A 19,144-nucleotide genomic window follows, 5' to 3' on the forward strand; every position below is an offset into this window, starting at 1 on the left:
TTCACGCTCGGGTACAAGACTGTGTACATAATTATTTTAAGAGTAAAGGAACTACTCCCCATAAACCATTGCGAATGATACCTTTCCAACGACTTCCAACCCAGAGCCATAGAAAGAGGTTGGGTCTGTTCCAATCTAACGATAGTTTAGCGCGCTTCTTCTTGAATTATTGTAGTATCATTAATATAGTGTTTATATTGTTGTTAATAATAGTGTTATTATATTATTCCGTTTAAATAAACGTTTTTTCGGGGCTGAACGCGCCCCAGGTTTCTAACCGATGGAGACTATTTCGCACTTTTCATATAAAGTTTTGCACTAGCTTCTGTTGGTATTATAACCCTTCACATAGCCATTGGTTCGTTTTTAGCATGTAAGCTACATAAAATGCGTTTACACTTTAATTTATACGTTGGTTTAATACTTTTCAACCGCTCTAACGCGTAAATAAAAGACCAGACTATAACAGCAGGTCTGTGTATGCAGAATGAATGGGCAAGGTAAATTTAGCTAATAATGAGGTAACATGTACAACGCTATTCAACAAGGGCTAGTGCAAATAGAGCTCAACAGTGAGGTTCCGGAAGTGAAAATCCTATTCATATTCTGAATTGAGGATTTGATTATTAATGGCGTCAATTTAATGACAATAATCAGCGCGAGCAGATATTCACTGCGCGAACACAAAACCACTTTCACGCACGCAAATTTCAACACCGAGAGTAAAACAAGCAGCCACGCGCGCGCAGATAGTATATCCATAATGTCGTAACCATCCAAGGTAGATTTACCACGAGCTATTAGATTGTGAAACGATGGTATATGCTCCTGTAGAAGCCAGAAGTCTGTATGACATCAACCTTGTTTTAAGAAAAGCATGTTTTATTCGCGATGTCATGTAGAAGTACTACACTACCCACAATCCTAAAGTGTAACAGCGACGTCTCTGATTGGTGAAGCTCGCTGTTCCCACGGAGATGTTCGAATGCCAGCCATTGAACTATGAACTTCCTATGAAAAGCGTGAAATAGTCTCCATCGGTTAGAAACCTGGGGCGCGTTCAGCCCCGACAAAATGTAGCAAAACATTTATTTAAACGGAATATATTGCAATACTATTATTAACAATACAAACACTATAATAATTCAAGAAAAGTTTAAAAAAGTGGGCGGTGATTAGTCATCTGATTGGATGTTCAACAGCCAATTAGGCAACACCCCGCTATTTTGGAAATAATGACTAGTGAAGACGCATGGCACAAAACTGAAAAGTAAGGGATCCTTCTAACTCTTTTTTTTTCCATATTTAGTGATATTTCACACGATTCTTTAGTTTTAATATAATATTGAAACATATATTGTGAAATAAAAAATACCAAATACCATATGTTTAATTCAAAATTTTAACATAGGATTTTAAACAATGTTGATACTGAAGAGGATTAGGGCCACGTGAATTTTTTTTGAGTTCCCACTTTAAAGTCAGAATTCTGACTTTAAAAAACTCCAAAAAAATTTTAACGTGGCCCTAATCCTCTTCTGTATGTTGATGTACATTTCAGTGGACGTTAGATCTGAATGTATACTATTGAACCTGATTGTCTAGTATAAAGCTCAACAGTGAGGTTCCAGAGGTGAAAATCCCATTCATATTCTGAATGGAGGATTTTGATTATTAGCCATAATGTCGTAAAATTGTGAAACGATGGCATATGCTCCCGTAGAAGCCACAAGTCCATATGATATCAACCTTGTTTTATTTGCGATGTCATGAAAGTACTCACTGCTGTATTTCCTTCGTTTTGCTTTATGTTTCTTTTCAGTGTCAGACACTGGAGCTGTTTCCTTACTGGTAGATGTACTAGCCTCTGAATCTTTCCTTTTGAGAGACCCTGTTTGTAACAACTTGTCCATGATAAATTCCAGTTTGAATGAACTCAAACAGAGAAATGTTTTAGCACTGACGGGTTAGCTTGCAGCCTTGCACACATCCTGGTCACGTCAAACAAATGTTAAATGTTACATTGTCAAACAATTTTAAATGCTTGTAACCTATAGTCTATATACAGGTGTCACATGGACTGACTATGACAAAAGAGGTTTAACGTGTTACTACCCTATGTTTTTACAGTTACAAACAATGACCACTCAATGGCGAGCTTTCAAAACGTCAAGGAGGATTCATGCTGAAGTTATGCTTCTTTATATAATAGGTAATCTGCATTTTATTCCTATGTGTTGAATACAGTTCAGTGTATAATAAATTTTAGACTTGTAAGAAAAAATGTTTATGCGTGACTCAAGTTCAGTCTGAACTGAGGCTTGAGACCGAATTCATTTAAATGACTCACTCGGGGGAAGAGTGATTATGACAGATTAAAAATATATATTATTATTATTATTATTTAGAAATGCCTTGAAAGATAAACAAATGTTTAGCATGAAGGACTGGTTGTTTTTCTACCAAGCACTTCTCCATGAATTACAGAATCATAAAAAACAAGTAATTATAATTTATAAATTCAGTAATTCTGATTGACACATGATTAAATATATTTCAAAATAACTCCGTTGCGTAGACTGAAAACTTTTTCTTATTTCATTGTTATTTTAGCAACTATAAGTTTCCCTGAACCTTGCATGAAATGTCCCAAATGAAATGATCATGGGGCACCTTATTAACTGCATTAGCGTGAAGTTAATTATTTTCAAAAGTCAATGAAATGCCTTTGTGAATCCAATGTTTTTTGGTGCTTGCAGTTGTTTTTAAGTCCCAAATGAATTTAAATTCAGTTAGGAATCCCACTCTCATAAACTACTGTAATGCAAACTATGTCCATCTTCTACAGTGGTAACTTCAACTTTGTGCGTTATAATGTGATAACTCTCCATGATACAATGTAAATAATCCCCATCTCTATTACATCTTGAATAATACCCCTCTCTATTGCAGTATCAATAATCCCCATCTCTATTACAGTGTGAATAATCTTCACTGCAGTGTGAATAATCCCCATCTCTATTACAGTGTGAATAATCTTCATCTCTATTACAGTGTGCCAGTATGGGTGCAGTGAGTGGGTGGCAGAGACAGCGACTGGTTCCAACATCACGGTGAAAGTGGGGGAGAGCATCATGTTTCCTTTCTCAGCTGAAGGCAACCAAAGCTACAGCGTTTACCTACTTTTTAATACATTTAAAATAGCTAGATGGCATTTTCCTGAAATAATTTTTGTTCGAGAACAATATAAGGGAAGGGTCAGCATTGGCACTGACTCGATATGGCTGAACAATTTAAGCCTATCAGATTCTGGCTTTTATCAAGTTAAAACTAAGCACGGATCTGGAGGTTTTAAGCCACCGGAGTACAAATACTTTCATCTGCAGGTTTTTGGTAAGTTGCCAGAAAGCACATTTCACATTTCTAGAGTTTTTGCACCTGTAGCTCCTCATATTTTGTCATCCATTTTGTCAGTTTTTTGTTAAATTATTATAGGGAATGCATAATTTTAATCAGGGATCATAAGAATAGTTTAAGGACTGATTACACTTGCTGGCCTTACACTTGGAATGTCAACAATGACAGTTTGCCAAACTTTAAACCTAACTAGACTGTTAATACTTCCACAAAATTATTTCCTGGTTTCTGGGGTACACAGTAATTCTTGACATTGCAACATTTGTCATTTGTTAAGCATGTGATAATGTCAGATGGCCTGAACCTCTTAGTGAATGTTTAATGCTTGCTTTGTGTTCAATATGAGCATGTAGCCAAGTAAATTTTTTGATTATTTCTTCTGTAGAGCCCGTCTCTAAACCCACCATCACAGCTGAGTGCCTGGGGAGTACTGTCAGTCTGAGCTGCTTCAGCAGTCAGGGGACTGCAGTGACTTACAGCTGGGAAACTCTGCCCCCTTGTGGTAATGACAGCTGTGTGCACATGGGCCAGCCGATAGACCTCCAGTTACACTCCCTCTCTCCAGCCACAACATACACGTGTACAGCTCACAACCCTGTCAGCAGAGCCACCAGCGATTCTGTTGATCTGGAAATGTGCTTCCCACAACGATCACAAGGTGAACCCATAATGCTGTATTAGAAAGAGACAGGAAATCTTACAAGTAATTAAATATATTAGTCACAAATTGTCATACAGCAGGGACATTTTTTTCTTGCTGTGGCAGTGGCAACTGTGCTCATTTGCCAAATGGTGGACGTGCTCCACCTTGTTCTGCATAGCATCACTATGGGGGTTTTGAAGCATGTTTTTCATTAATGAATGAGAGTGCAGGAATACCAGGTGATTGTAATCTACAGCAATAACAAGGTGAAATTTTAGCTAAATATCAATGGCATTTTCCAACAGGACAAAATGTTTTTGCAGTAAACAATAAGTAGCAATTCTGACGACTCTGTAACTGAATAGGCATTCTCTCTAAGTTCTTAAACAGGTATAAGCCAAATATATACAAAATGTAAAAAATGTAATGAAAAAATGACCCATAAGCTTCCAGAAAAGATGATAAATGAAACAATGTTTGTGTGAATATGTCACTTTGTAATATGTTTTGCAGTTACATGGGTTCCAGCCTTGTGTGCCACATCAGCATTCCTCGCCTTCGGAGTACTAATACTGCTGTACAAGAGGAAACAGCACAAACAGTACAAAAGTGAAACAATTCAAGGTAATGATCCACACCCTCTGGAACGGCAAGACATGCTATGTGGAATCAGTTTCATACTGTTATTTGAAGTAATTTGCATCTTTTGCTGCCCTAATTAATAAAATTCTTAATTTTATAGTTGAAGTTGATAAGCCAGTCATGGAAGAGGAGCCACCGTCTGCAAGGCCTTCTATTGATCCAGTATGTGTCTGTTATATGGACCAGAACAAAGCAAAACGTTTCACATTGCAAAGAGCAATGTGAAGCCCTGTTGAAATTGACAGTGACAGCAACCTTGATTAAAGTTACGTATCTGGAAAACTTCAAACTAATAAAGGTATAGAAATCCTAACATTCTAGCAGGTTCTTGCTGTTGGTAACCAGAAATGTTGCCAAGAACAATAGTGACCGTCGTTCCAGGTAGAAGCAGATCCGAAGTTAGTGTTTAAAAATCAGGAAGCATTTATTATACAGAAAGCCAGCAACAGGGATTCACACAAAAATGTTCAATTCAACTGTTAGAGTTTGTGGAGTTTATACAGTTACATTTACATATATTCAAATTTGTGCGCAGAATACAGCATGAACTCTGATTGGTTGTTTGTTATACAGAGTTGCCCTATAGGCTGCAATTTCTACCACTGTGTCTTATTGGTTGTCTTTGTAAAACAATGGCGGACTCTCACATGCACGTGAGGTTTTGGAATACACAAATCTGTCTGTCTCCTACAGCACAAACTTTCTGTATCCTAACATTGCCAATGATACCTTAAAGAGGTAATCCGGCTCATTGGTGAGAAGTCGGGCATGAGCTTTCTATCTGTGGTGCATCTCTTATTGAAATGACTCAAAGATAAATCATTGCTGGCAACAGAAATGAAGGAAGCTAATGAATTTTATTCCAATTTTATCTTTCCTCCTGTGATTTGTTTCATTCATCTTTGCTGTGCAACTGTGTAAATCACTCTGAATAAGAGTTTATGCCTAATGAATCAGTGATATTGTAATGTAAATCAGTGCTGTATTGGTATGGCGTAACTTGCCATCCCATACATGCCATCCCAATATGTTAATATACTGTGGAATTTCATTTATGAAAGAATTTACACTTTGAAGTACTGCTAAACTGACAGATGTGTAATTTAGCTTGAATCTATGCCTATTTGTCCATTTAGTGATGCTCATTTGATCTTTTTTATTTTTAATAAATATAAAGTGACTTTTGTTTTTTACATTGTTTACGAAAGCATTTTCACTTTGAAGTACTATTAACAAACTGACCGGTGTGCAATTTAACTTGAAAATCTATGCATTTTTTTCCATTTAGTGACATTCTATTTCTATTTAATGATATTGGTTGTGTTTTGTAATCAATATAAAAATATTTTTTACATTGTTTGTGAAAATGCTTTTGTAAACAAAATGTGGCATTTTGTTCACGAAAGCAATTACACTTTGAAGTATTGTTGTAAGGCAAAATTTTGGCTGTCCTAGCCAAAAATCATGATTGGGGTCGTAAAGATCAGAAGGCTGGAAACACAGCTGAAAAGACAATTACCCTGCTATCTGGAGATTTCCCAGGGACAGTCTTGTGACCTTTTCCCCCACCAACCCTTGTGGCCAGCAGGAACAAGGATTATCAGGATGCTCTCTGTTTTCACATTGTAAAAGCATGTACAGGCACCGCTGGGTCAGATCACAGCCATAGAATGGTCTATGATCTACGGCTCTGGGTCAGATGGGAACCTGGTTGACTGTTTCCCACATTATGAACGGTTGAAAGCATTATACTGTATGTATGTGCATGTAAATAACTGAATGATGTGGTGAACTCACTGTGAATAATATCATTTGTAATGCAAGGGATACTGTATGTGCAAACAGGCACTCCAGAGATAGATTCAGAATGTAGGGTGTTCCCTGTCTTGGTACACTTCAGTGACTCCTCTGGTTGATTGGGTGCCTGTAGAGGCAGCTGGATGCCAGTGCTGTGAAGGACACATCGGCCTACTTGCACTCCTCTGGGCTGAATCACAACACTGCAGTGATGGTACAGGCTGACTAGTATGATTGGGCATTTCACATTGGGAGGAATAGAAATAGGGATGCAAATCTTTGAAATCATTCCTAGGAATCAGAGCTCTTCTGTGGATTCAACAAACTGTCATGGACTACACTGCTTCTCTGTTTGAATAGTGGTTTATATGAAAGTCAACTTGTTTATATGATGATCTGTGTTTGTGTAAGTTTATTCATAAAAAAAAGTTGCACATGAAGTGTATTCATTTGTGAATATGGACATGTTTAGTAGCTCATACAGGCTGAGAACCAAGCTGCCTAATACACTTTCATAAAATACAAATAATGAATGCATTCATTCATCGGTGCTGCTATTGTTCCTAATAATTCCTTTTCTATTTAAATCTTCCCCCCTTTTCTGAACCCCGTTCCTTGGGACATGGTATGAAGTTGCAAAACTGCCAGCTCAGTATGAAAAAGGGCGGTGCATTGAGACTAACTTGACCATGAATGCGGATGGGACTATTAAAGTATCCAGCTCAGAAATACGGTGAGTGTTCAAACTTCAGCTAAGTGGTGTTTTCCAAGCGATCCAGATTAGCTATCCTACCAGACACCATTTCCTATTGCAGGAAAGGACAGTTGAAGACTCTGGAGGGGACTGGTATCGTTGAGGACATTAATCAGCCAGCCAAACTGGGAATCAGCTTCTCTTTCCGTAAGTATGGAGAGAAGCCCAGTCACGTAATGGGAACGTCATAGATACTACCAAATCAGAGTGCGATTGTGTACCCACAACGCGCAACAACGTTCGTTTTGACTGTTAAGGGTTGATTTTATTTTAAGGGTGGATTTGTTACCTTTCCACTTCGTCAGACCTACACGTGTTCAAATGCACCATTTAAGTACCACTTTTATTTTGGAAAATTTTATTGTTGAAATTCTATTCATATAGAACATTAGGGAAGCTACTGTGGAAACTATAATTGAGTTAAAGTTTGGATATAATGCACGTGACCTGTGTTTGTGTGTGTGTGTGTCTGTGCACGCTCGCATGTGTGCTTGTCTCTTGCACAGTCGCACCTTACTCCCCGTACTGGATTATATCGACCAACTACGACAAATCGGCACTGGTTTACTCCTGCACTGACATCCTGAGGGTTTTTCACGTGGACTTCGCCTGGATCCTGGGCCGCACACGCACCCTTCCGGCAGACACCATCAACAAAGCGAAAGACATTTTTACCAAAAGCAACATTGATGTCACTAGGATGGTTGCATCTAAACAGCAAGGCTGTGACAAAAAGTTTTGAATGGCCAAAATGTCTATTACAATGGTGGTTAGGTTAAGGAAAGTACAAAAAAATAAATTCTATTACCTATTTGAGGTCCATCTGACGGACAAACTTGTGACCCAGAAATGCGTAATTCAATCATCTATTTCAAAGCTTTTTTCAGGGAAAATATGTATTTTTAATAATTAATGAGTATCTATAGGCCTGTATATTGATGTTTGAATTAGCTTGTGGCTTTTACAGCTTTTCTAAATAAGTACATACCCAGTCTTATTAAACAAAGTATACAGTACTAACATGCAAATCGATACCATGGTATTGTAAATTTTCTGTAAATGAACTTCAGTATCTGAAACAAGTAGGTCATAATGTGTACTCAATTTCTGGTATCGCTCCCTTTTTTCAATTAACAATATGGAATTCTGCTGCCACTGTGTGGTCTAGGTGAAAATAGCATTATGTGCCTAATAAAAATTTCACTTGCATACATACATATAGAATACTATAGAAAACATATTTGTGAACACAATTTTCGAAACTTAATAATAATAATAATAATAATAATAATAATAATTAAAGCCGCAAGCGGCGTTGGAAGGGGTCCAAGCATTGGCAGCATCGCACCCCCTATGGAGCGATTTTAAAATGGCTGTGTCCTCATGGTCATACGCCTTCACCCAACATATGTACTGAATATTGTGATGATCGTATAAATAATAGATGACTTATGGCCAATTTTGTGCTAAGAGACGCTGGCTGATGACTTAGTTGCGTCGCCATGGATGTGTCCTGACAGCTTCCCGTCAAGGCCTTGACTATGTCGTAACATTTAGATGGCATGTCGTAACACTTAGATGGCCGAGCGTGTATGTACAGCTGCAGCGCTTCCCTGCCGCAACTAAAAAAAGCGACACACTAGTGTTGTCACGATACCAAAAATTTGATACCGATACCAGGTTTAGTATCACGATACTCGATACTGATAAAGTACTCGGTACCTAACGATACTGAAATTACCTTAATAGGTCAGGAACGTAATGTCCACAAGGGCTGACCTCATTTTCAAATTCATGGTTTATGAACAACCTGGTTCATTAACAACCTTTAAGTTGAAGCCTCTGCAACATATGAATATGCATAGGCCTATAGTGTTACAACACTGAACAACGGAGAAATATGTTAAATATATTTCTGAAATTGAACAGTTGTAAACTAAATAATCTTTAAAACAGGTCTTTCACCTTTAAATAGATTTAAAAACAGCATATTGTAATAACAATACAGCATCTATCTATAATAAAATATTTCCAAATTGGAACACCTATTGCTACTGAAGTGAACTGAGTCAAAGCTTGCGCTGTATCAGGGAAGAGAATGCACAAGCGCAGGTCACCTCACTTGGCAACCTTAGTTGCTACTGCCATCTAGCGAAGATTCTGACAAACTACGCTTTTCATCCTCTAAATCAGTAATGCGGGAAACACATTTCCCTGGCTTTTCCATTTGACGCAGAACTACCGAACGTCGGAAAATTCAAATACGAAACCGTTTTTTTTTTTTTTTTTTTAAGTACCGAGAAAGTGCTGAAGTTTTGGTATACCGTGCAACACTACCTCAGACACATATTCCAATCCATTGCTCAGCTTAGCAGAGAATGCACATTTCAGAGCGCCACAGAGACAGATAGAATAATAACACATGAATGCACATTTCAAATAATAAATACGACATTGAGAAAAAACGGAAGAAAGACTGAATATCAACTCGCGAATTGCGTGCTGCTCGCAAAGAAGCCTACCGTTTAATTTATTTATTTAGACATTGGCAGATGAGAAGAGTTTTAGTAACGCTGACCTATAAAACGCTATTCCAAAAGAAAAATCAGACATGTTATACATCGTTAGAAAGCTTATAATCTCACCTACTGAATAAATGAACTGTCAATCAAGCCAAATTGGACTAAGAAGAACGACAACGCCGTACGCAACAGGTGTGGTATTACGCACAGCTATTTTTGAAAAAATCCGACATTTCACAAACGGATTATCCAAGACAATATATGGCCACTCATTCGCAAAAGGGACATCTCTACGCGTAAAACCAATGGTAAGATTGTATATTTATCCAATGTGTAGTCCCAGATATTGACTGTAGAATGACGTGGTAATTTTTTTAAAAAAGTTAGTCTCGCTTATTTCGTCATTCAGTTAGCAGCGTTTTCACTGCTGTAGTGGCATATTTTAGGGCTAATGTCGGGTTCATCTTGTTGCTACGGAATATTGCATTACATTACAGGCATTTGGCAGACGCTCTTATCCAGAGCGATGTACAACAAAATGTGTAACCATAACCAGGAACAAGTGTGTCGAAAACCCTAGAGGGCAGTAGCCTACCGTTCTAAGTGCAGGGAACAACCGCATTGTTCAACTTAAACCCTGTAGGTTACACTGATTAACACTAACACAGACAAGAACAGCAACAACGCAGTCCATGCACAAATACAAGCAATAGTTAAGACGAGTTAAGTCACCTACGAAACAACTACATAGTTACAACCCTAAGTTTACAGTCAATTTAGAGATTAAATTGAGAATACGATTTCTCTCAGCATAATGACGGATTTACAGACTAAACGAACTCACCCGATATTGTCTTCAAACGGACCGTATTATTTATCTAGACATTGGCAGACTACAGCATAAATTGCGTCTTTTGTTTATATTCAATATTAGTAATTGCAGCGAGAAACTGCAGCTGTAGGTCGTTATGTTATGGTAGCAACGGAACGAAGCGGACTATATATGTATTAGGCTACCGTTATTATTTCATTATACCAGCGTGTTTTCGCGCGTTTGCACAGAAACTCAGAACCCATAAATAAAATGGTTTAGCTGTTTCTCAGCATAATGACGGATTTAAAGAGTAAACGAACTCACCTGTTATTGTCATCAAATGGATCCATGTCAAAGAAAAGTAACGATTCATCCTCTCTAAGCTTTACCGTAGCGTATTATTTATGTAGACATTGGCAGAGTACAGTATAAATTGCGTCTTTTGTGAATATTCAATGTTAGAAATTGCAGCGAGAAACTGCAGCTGTAGACACAAGATAGTCTGTTATGTTATGGTAGCAACGGAACGAAGCGGACTATGTATGTATTACCGTCATTGTTTTATTATACCAGCGTGTTTTCGCGCGTTTGCACAGAAACTCAAAAACTACCAATAAAATGGTTTAGCTTTTTCTCACCATAATGACAGATTTAAAGACTTAACGAACTCACCCGATACTGTCTTCAAATGGATCCATGCCAAAGAAAAGTAATTATTCGTCCTCTCAGAAAGGTTTTACTGAAAAACTTTGGGTAGCCTATCCTAGCATGCACGCTAGGTGGCACTGTCAGACCGTCTTTTCACTGATAAAAACTAGACCTAAGATGTCGGATTACTTGCGTCGCCATGGTTGTCGCTTGCCGTAAAGAAGTTTACTCGATGTCGTAACCGTTTAGATTTGGAGCTCCGGCTTTTCCGCACCCCACCTAATGAAAAAGGCCAAATGGTGTGCAAACCATACGGCGGACGTAGGTGCTCCCAATAGGAAAGTTGTAGAGCACATTCAGATGCATCAGTTGATGAAGTTTTGTGTTGATCTGACTTACGGTGTGGGAGTTATGGCCTTGTAAAGTATGATCCTTTGTTATAGCGCCACCATCTGGCCGACATAGGTGATTTTTAGTGCCTGAGTAGTGGGGGGCCATAGGAACCCACCTACCAAATTTGGTTGGTCTACAACTTATGGTTGCTGAGCCTCAGACATTTTAGCGGAGAAAGCTGCCACGCCCCAACGATACAGTTAAAATGGCGGGAAAACAATATGGCGGACACAGGTAGTCCCAATGGCAAAAGTATAGAGCACGTTCAGAGGCATATATCTATAAAGTTTTGTGTTGATCTAACTTATGGTGTGGGAGTTATGGCTTGTTACGCAAAACCCTTTGTTATAGCGCCACCATCTGGCCGACGTACATGGTTTTTAGTGCCTGAGTAGTGGGGGCCCATAGGAACCGACCTGCCAAATTTGGTTGCTCCAGGACTTATGGTTGCTGAGCCTCCGACACTTTTAGCGGAGAAAAATAATAATAAGAATAATCCTAACAGATACAATAGGGTTCCACCAGCTTCGCTGCTTGGACCCCTAATTATACATTTTATTTATGCAGTGCTTTTCAACACCCAAAGCAGTGGACGCACAGAATTGTTCGAACGGAGTGTACAGTGCAGTTAGAAGGTACTTGCCTTCAGTTCATACAGGGTACACAGGAACTGGGCAGAGTAGTAGAACCAGGGGGCCAGAGATTGTCATTCTACGTGAAGCTCATAAACTCCACTGGTTACTCGAGGTATTGCGGTTTAGTAAGCCTCCGGTGCCAAAAAAGTAAATTTCCCCATTGAAGTCCATTCAAAATTATACATTTACCCTGGCCAAATTAATTTATTTTAAAATTAAAATTTCTTGACACTGAAATAATTTCTCTCCAGGCACGGATTTTCTTCTTCTGAGGGCCACAGATATAAAAACAATTTGGTCCGCACGGTTTTACACAGGCACACCCGCGCATGAACAAGTATGAGCAGGGTTCATACACTTTTTCACCAATGATTTTCAATGACTTTTCCATGACTTCTCCACAACCTTTAACTGAATATCCATGACCAAAACAAATGACTTTATCTCAGCGGGACAATTTAAAATTATTTATTGTAACACTAAGTAAAATTAGGTCTGCATCTGAAACATATGGTGACTCTCTAAAACAAATAAACACCAGACAGACACACTTAGATACATTCTCTCATATTTTAATTCGAATAGTTTTTGTCAGTTTTTCCAGTCGAACGTCTTTCTCTGTAGGCTACATTCGCTAGTTAGTACACTCAGTATGTGCCTTGGGAGCTGACGGTAACCCTTCTAACCAATCGTGAGTTTGACATTCTTACCTTTAATGCTGATTTTAAATTGGTTAATATTAGCCTTCAATCACTCCCTTTCGCTGCACTCCACTGTCACGCGACACAAAGAGCTAACGCGTTAACTAATGTTACCTAAAGACAAAAGTTTATGTTCAATTTATTAGCGTTATCGAAAGCTGAAAAGTTGAAGCGCACGATTACGGCATTTTTTTTAAACGTTAACTTAGTGTTTTAGCTACCCGTTTGAAACAGCTCATTTCTCCGATGCAGTTTACTGGCGGTTGATTTAATTAGCGGTATTAATGTGACGAGAAGCTCTTTGTCGTTTGAATGCATAACACGCAATTCCTTGAAGAGTCGACACATTTTATGCGTGACAGTTTAACTGTTACTTGTAAACCGTACTGTTATATTGTCGTTTTTTATCAATAAAAAATCTATTGCATATATTGTTGGTGCTCCTTACATTTTGGTGGGTGCTCCTAACTTTTTGAAGTTGGGAGCACCAGTGCTACGAAGTAAAAAAGTTAATTTCGAGCCGTGATATATTATTGAAGCTGCACTTCCCTGGCATATTGTCGGCACAGTAGGGCCTACGTTTACTAACTGCTACATTAGCAGAAGCGTGCCTGTTGGGCGTGCCAGTAAACAGACTGAGCCAGACTGAATTAACTTCTCACACCACCAAAATACCGCGAAGGTTACGTGACAATTTACGTTTTATTACTATACATACTATTTTTACGATTGGATTAATTAGTAATTATATTTGATGCAACTTTAGCTGTGTTTCCATTACTTTTCCAAAACTTTTCAAAAAATATTATTTTCCATAACTTTTCCAGGGCCTGGAAATTGCATTTTAAATTTCAATGACTTCTCCAGGTTTTTCATGACCGTACGAACCCTGTATGAGGCTGTTATGGACTCATCGATGTTAAGACATTGAGAGAGCTGCCTGCACAGAATGGATGTATCAGAATCATAGACTGTAGAAAAATATGGACAAGGTCACTCAGTGGGTTTACATGATGTTTGGAAAAAGTCGATTTATTGTATTAGTCCGGCTAAAACTGGACTTTATGTAATTAAAAAATCATGTAAACATCATAGTCCGACTGAAATCGTACGAAGTCAAATTTTTTCAAAGTCGGACTAACATGCCTAGATAATGTGGTTCGGGGTCGATTTACTACGGCATGCATACGTTTCAATCGGACTACAATTGGCCTAACATCTGCACATGTTCCGTAATTTACATAGCAACTTCACGCTCGGGTACAAGACTGTGTACATAATTATTTTAAGAGTAAAGGAACTACTCCCCATAAACCATTGCGAATGATACCTTTCCAACGACTTCCAACCCAGAGCCATAGAAAGAGGTTGGGTCTGTTCCAATCTAACGATAGTTTAGCGCGCTTCTTCTTGAATTATTGTAGTATCATTAATATAGTGTTTATATTGTTGTTAATAATAGTGTTATTATATTATTCCGTTTAAATAAACGTTTTTTCGGGGCTGAGCGCGCCCCAGGTTTCTAACCGATGGAGACTATTTCGCGCTTTTCAGTTCATAGTTTTATAGTACGACACAGCACATTCGAGTTTTGATAACTAAATATTTTAGAAGTTTGTTTTCATAGATAGTATAAGAGAACGCGAATTTGCACTAGCTTCTGTTGGTATTATAACCCTTTTAACACTGGTCACATAGCCATTCGTTCGTTTTTAGCATGTAGGCTCCATGAAATACGTTTACACTTTAATTTATACGTTGGTTTAATACTTTTCAACCGCTCTAACGCGTAAATAAAAGACCTGACTACAGCAGGCCTGTGTATGCAGAATGAATAGACAAGGTACGTTTAGCTAATAATGAGGTAACATGTACAACGCTATTCAACAAGGGCTAGTGCAAATCGAGCTCAACAGTGAGGTTCCGGAAGTGAAAATCCCATTCATATTCTGAATTGAGGATTTGATTATTAATGGCGTCAATTTAATGCCAATAATCAGCGCGACATAATGTCGTAACCATCCAAGGTAGATTTACCACGAGCTATCAGACTGTGTAACGACGGTATATGCTCCTGTAAAAGCCAGAAATCCGCATGACATCAACCTTGTTTTAAGAAAAACATTTTATTCGCGATGTCATGGAGAAGTACTACACTACCCACAATCCTAAAGTGTAACAGCGACGTCTCTGATTGGTGAAGCTCGCTGTTCCCATGTAGATGTTCGAATGCCAGCCATTGAACTATGAACTTGCTATGAAAAGCGTGAAATAGTCTCCGCCGGTTAAAAACCTGGGGCGCGTTCAGCCCCGACAAAACGTTTATTTAAACGGAATATATTGCAATACTATTATTCACAATATAAACACTATATTAATGACACTATAATAATTCAAGAAAAGTTCAAAAAGTGAGCTGTGGGAGTTAGTCATCTGATTGGATGTTCAACAGCCAATTAGGCAACAGCTTAGTCCCGCTCTTTTTGAAATAATGACCAAAAAAAAAAAAACTGCAGTGAAGAGAGGCATGGCAGTATTACGCACAAAACGGAAAAGTAAGGGATCCTTTTAACTCTTTTTTCCCCATATTTAGTGATATTTCACACATGATTCTTTTGTTTTAATATGATATTGAAAGATGTATTTTAACATAGGATTTTAAACAATGTTGATACTGAAGAGGATTAGGGCCACGTGACTTTAAAGTCAGAACTAAAAAAAAAATGTAACGTGGCCCTAATCCTCTTCTGTATGTTGATGTACATTTCAGTGGACGTTAGATCTGAATGTATGCTATTGAACCTGATTGTCTAGTATAGAGCTCAACAATGAGGTTCCAGAGGTGAAAATCCCATTCATATTCTGAATTGACGATTTTGATTATTAGCCATAATGTCGTAAAATTGTGAAACGATGGCATATGCTCCTGTAGAAGCCGCAAATCCGTATGATATCAACCTTGTTTTATTCGCGATGTCATGAAAGTACTCACTGCTGTATTTCCTTCGTTTTGCTTTATGTTTCTTTTCAGTGTCAGACACTGGAGCTGTTTCCTTACTGGTAGAAGTACTAGCCTCTGAATCTTTCCTTTTGAGAGACCCTGTTTGTAACCACTTGTCCATGATAAATTCCAGTTTGAATGAACTCAAAAAGAGAACTGTTTTAGCACTGACGGGTTAGCTTGCAGAATTGCACACAGCTAAAATGCTGGTCACTTCAAACAAACAATTCTCCAACCGCCAAAAAAACGCCCGCCCCCCGCAGTACCACCGCGGCCCACTAGGGGCCACATGTTGAAAACCTCTGAGTAAGAATAGACATATTTCTAGGGCTGTACAAAATAGTTAGAAGTGTTGAAGCTTAGTGCATAACATTGACATTCGAATTCTAAATCAACATTCGAATGTTGCGCATTCAATAACAAAGATTTGCAATAAAAATGATTTTGATTGAACCTTATTTCTGGATGTATTCGGGATGGGAAAAATGCATAGTTGTATTTTCGCCATCCCTGGAACATAATTCAGGTCTGACGGGGTTCGTCTGAATTAATTCGTCTCAAATGTAATAATGTCCTATCTATATTTCACAACCTTTTTTGTAGATACGACACAATGCGTGTCCAACCAATCCAGGCTAATAGTCTTGGAAATATGTGTAGCTAACAATTTAAAATGCTTGTAACCTATAGTCTATATACAGTAGGTGTCACATGGACTGACTTTGACAAAAGAGGTTTAACGTGTTACTACCTTACCTGATGTTTTTACAGTTACAAACAATGACCACTCAATGGCGAGCTTTCAAAACGTCAAGGAGGATTCATGCTGAAGTTATGCTTCTTTATATAATAGGTAAACTGCATTTTATTCCTCTGTTGAATACAATTCAGTGTATAATAAATTATAGGCTTGTAAGAATAAATGTTTGTGCGTGAGAAGTTCAGTCTGAACTGAGGCTTGAGACCGAATTCAATTAAATAACTCACTCGGGGGAAGATTGATTATGACATATTAAAAAAAAAATATTATTTTTTTAGAAATGCCTTGAAAGATGAACAAATGTTTAGCATGAAGGACTGGTTGTTTTTCTAACAAGCACTTCTCCATGAATTACAAAATCATAAAAAACAAATATTTATGTGGCAAACAACAGGCCTGCCACAGGCCACTGAAGTGGCTTTCCAAGGGACCCTCCAGCACAGAGACACAGGGAGATGCTGTTCAAACAGTCCACGTTTACATTACATTACAGGCATTTAGCAGACGCTCTTATCCAGAGCGACTTACACAACTTTTTTACATAGCACTTTACATTGTATCCATTTATACAGCTGGATATATACTGAAGCAATGCAGGTTAAGTACCTTGCTCAAGGGTACAACGGCAGTGTCCTTACCCGGGATTCGAACCTCCGACCTTTCGGTTACAAGCGCAGTTCCTTACCCACTGTGCCACACCCCGTCCCGTTTATTTACGAGGGTGGCAAGATGTTACAGCCAACTGAGCAGATGTAAAAACTATCATGACAGATGCTCCACTTTGTTTGGGTGGGGATGGCAGATTTAACCTGTGCGCACTGATTGCCTTGCTACGCCCAGGTGCAGCCACCCCTGTTCCCGGGTCCAATTAGCCTGGCCAATTTTCTAATTCCTAACCAATTATCTAACTAGCCAGGTCTAATTAGCTTGACCCCGGGCAGCTGTGGCTGCTTAAACCAGCCATCTCTACACCACATTATAATTTATAAATTCAGTAATTTTGATTGACACCATTAAATATATAGCAAAATCACTCTCAGTTGCATAGACTGAAAACATTTCCTTATTTCATTGTTACTTTAGCAACTAAGTTTCCCTGAACCTCGCGTGAAATGCCCTACATGAAATCGACATGGGGCCGGCTTATTAACTGCATTAGCGTGAAGTTAATTCTTTTCAAAAGCCAATGAAATGCCTTTGTGAATCCAATGTTTTTTGGTGCTTGCAGTTGTTTTAAAGTCCCAAATTTAAAGTCAGTCAGGAATCCCTCTCTCATAAACTACTGTACTGCAAACAACATCCATCTTCTACAGTGGTAACCCCAACTTTGTACATTGTATCATGGAGAGTTATCGCATTATAATGTGAATAATCCCCCTCTCGATTACAGTGTGAATAATCCCCACCTCTATTGCACTGTAAATAATCCCCATCTCCTTTACAGTGTAAATAATCCCCACCTCTATTGCAGTGTAAATAATCCCCATCTCTATTGCAGTGTAAATAATCTTCATCGCTATTAGTGTGAATAATCCTCATTGCAGTGTGAATAATCCCCATCTCTAATACAGTGTGAATAATCCCCATCTCTATTGCAGTGTAACTAATCCTCTTCTCTATTACAGTGTGCCAGTATGGGTGCAGTGAGGGGGTGGCAGAGACAGCGACTGGTTCCACCATCACAGCGAAAGTGGGGGAGAGCATCACGTTTCCTTTCTCTGCTGAGGGCAGCCAAAGCTACACCGCTGACCTACTTTTTAATAATACATTTACAATCGTTACATGGATTCCTCCACAATTCATTCATGTACGAGAACAATATAAGGGAAGGGTCAGCATTGGCAATGACTCGATATGGCTGAAAAAATTGAGCCTATCAGATTCTGGTTTTTATCAAGTTAAAATTGAGTATACATCTGTAGGTTTTAAGCCGCTGGAGCACACATACTTTCACCTGCAGGTTTTTGGTAAGTTGCCAGAAAGCAGATTTCACATTATCTAGAAGTTTTTGTAACTTTAACTAACCAGTTTGTTTTTAATTTTGTGCAGCGTTTTATTAAATTATTATAGGGAATGCATAAATTTAGTCAGGGATGACAAGAATAGTTTAGGGACTGATTACACTAGCTGGCCTTACACTTGGAATGTCAAGAATGAAAGTTGGTCAAATTTTAAACCTAACCAGACTGTTAATACTTCCACAAAATAAGTTTCTGATATAGGGGTACACAATAATTCATTACATTAACAAATTACAAAAGTTGCAATCACGTGATAATGTCAGATGGCCTGAACCTCTTAGTGAATGTTTAATGCTTGCTTTGTGTTCAATGTGAGTATGTAGCCAAGTAAATTTTGGATTATTTCCCCTGTAGAGCCCGTCTCTAAACCCAACATCACAGCTGAGTGCCTGGGGA

The 19,144-nt window shown here is 38.4% G+C and overlaps 2 protein-coding genes and 1 long non-coding RNA gene across 14 annotated transcripts in view; all 3 read left to right on the forward strand.

Annotated features, from left to right (window-relative positions):
* Nucleotides 1-19,144, forward strand: part of LOC135256724 (T-lymphocyte surface antigen Ly-9-like) — a 110,246-nt gene that overhangs the window by 72,131 nt on the left and 18,971 nt on the right. For 3 of the 12 annotated variants that reach the window (XR_010330496.1, XM_064338794.1, XM_064338795.1), the window contains exon 6: nt 4,803-5,411. The exons of 3 other annotated variants lie outside the window; for them this stretch is intronic. Coding sequence is in view for 7 of the 9 variants with exons in the window: in XM_064338794.1 (XP_064194864.1) it covers nt 4,803-4,927 (125 nt within the window). In the remaining 2 variants the exon portion in view is untranslated. Of the gene's footprint in view, nt 1-347; nt 1,271-2,130; nt 2,213-3,054; nt 3,394-3,802; nt 4,076-4,573; nt 4,685-4,802; nt 5,412-19,144 lie in introns of those variants that run through there. 6 more of the 12 variants (XM_064338792.1, XM_064338793.1, XM_064338808.1 and 3 more) reach the window with 5 other exon arrangements.
* Nucleotides 7,116-19,144, forward strand: part of LOC135256734 (apolipoprotein D-like) — a 22,963-nt gene continuing 10,934 nt past the window's right edge. The window contains exons 1-2 of the mRNA XM_064338827.1: nt 7,116-7,232; nt 7,315-7,400. Of these exons, the coding sequence (XP_064194897.1) occupies nt 7,189-7,232; nt 7,315-7,400 (130 nt within the window). The 5' untranslated portion in view covers nt 7,116-7,188. The remainder of the gene's footprint in view (nt 7,233-7,314; nt 7,401-19,144) is intronic.
* The window catches only part of LOC135256738 (uncharacterized), a 10,833-nt gene continuing 8,172 nt past the window's right edge, over nt 16,484-19,144 (forward strand). The window contains exons 1-2 of the long non-coding RNA XR_010330510.1: nt 16,484-16,820; nt 18,353-18,694. This is a non-coding gene — a long non-coding RNA (uncharacterized LOC135256738). The remainder of the gene's footprint in view (nt 16,821-18,352; nt 18,695-19,144) is intronic.

This window comes from Anguilla rostrata, chromosome 6 (assembly GCF_018555375.3).
Source record: "Anguilla rostrata isolate EN2019 chromosome 6, ASM1855537v3, whole genome shotgun sequence".
Lineage (NCBI taxonomy): Eukaryota > Metazoa > Chordata > Actinopteri > Anguilliformes > Anguillidae > Anguilla > Anguilla rostrata.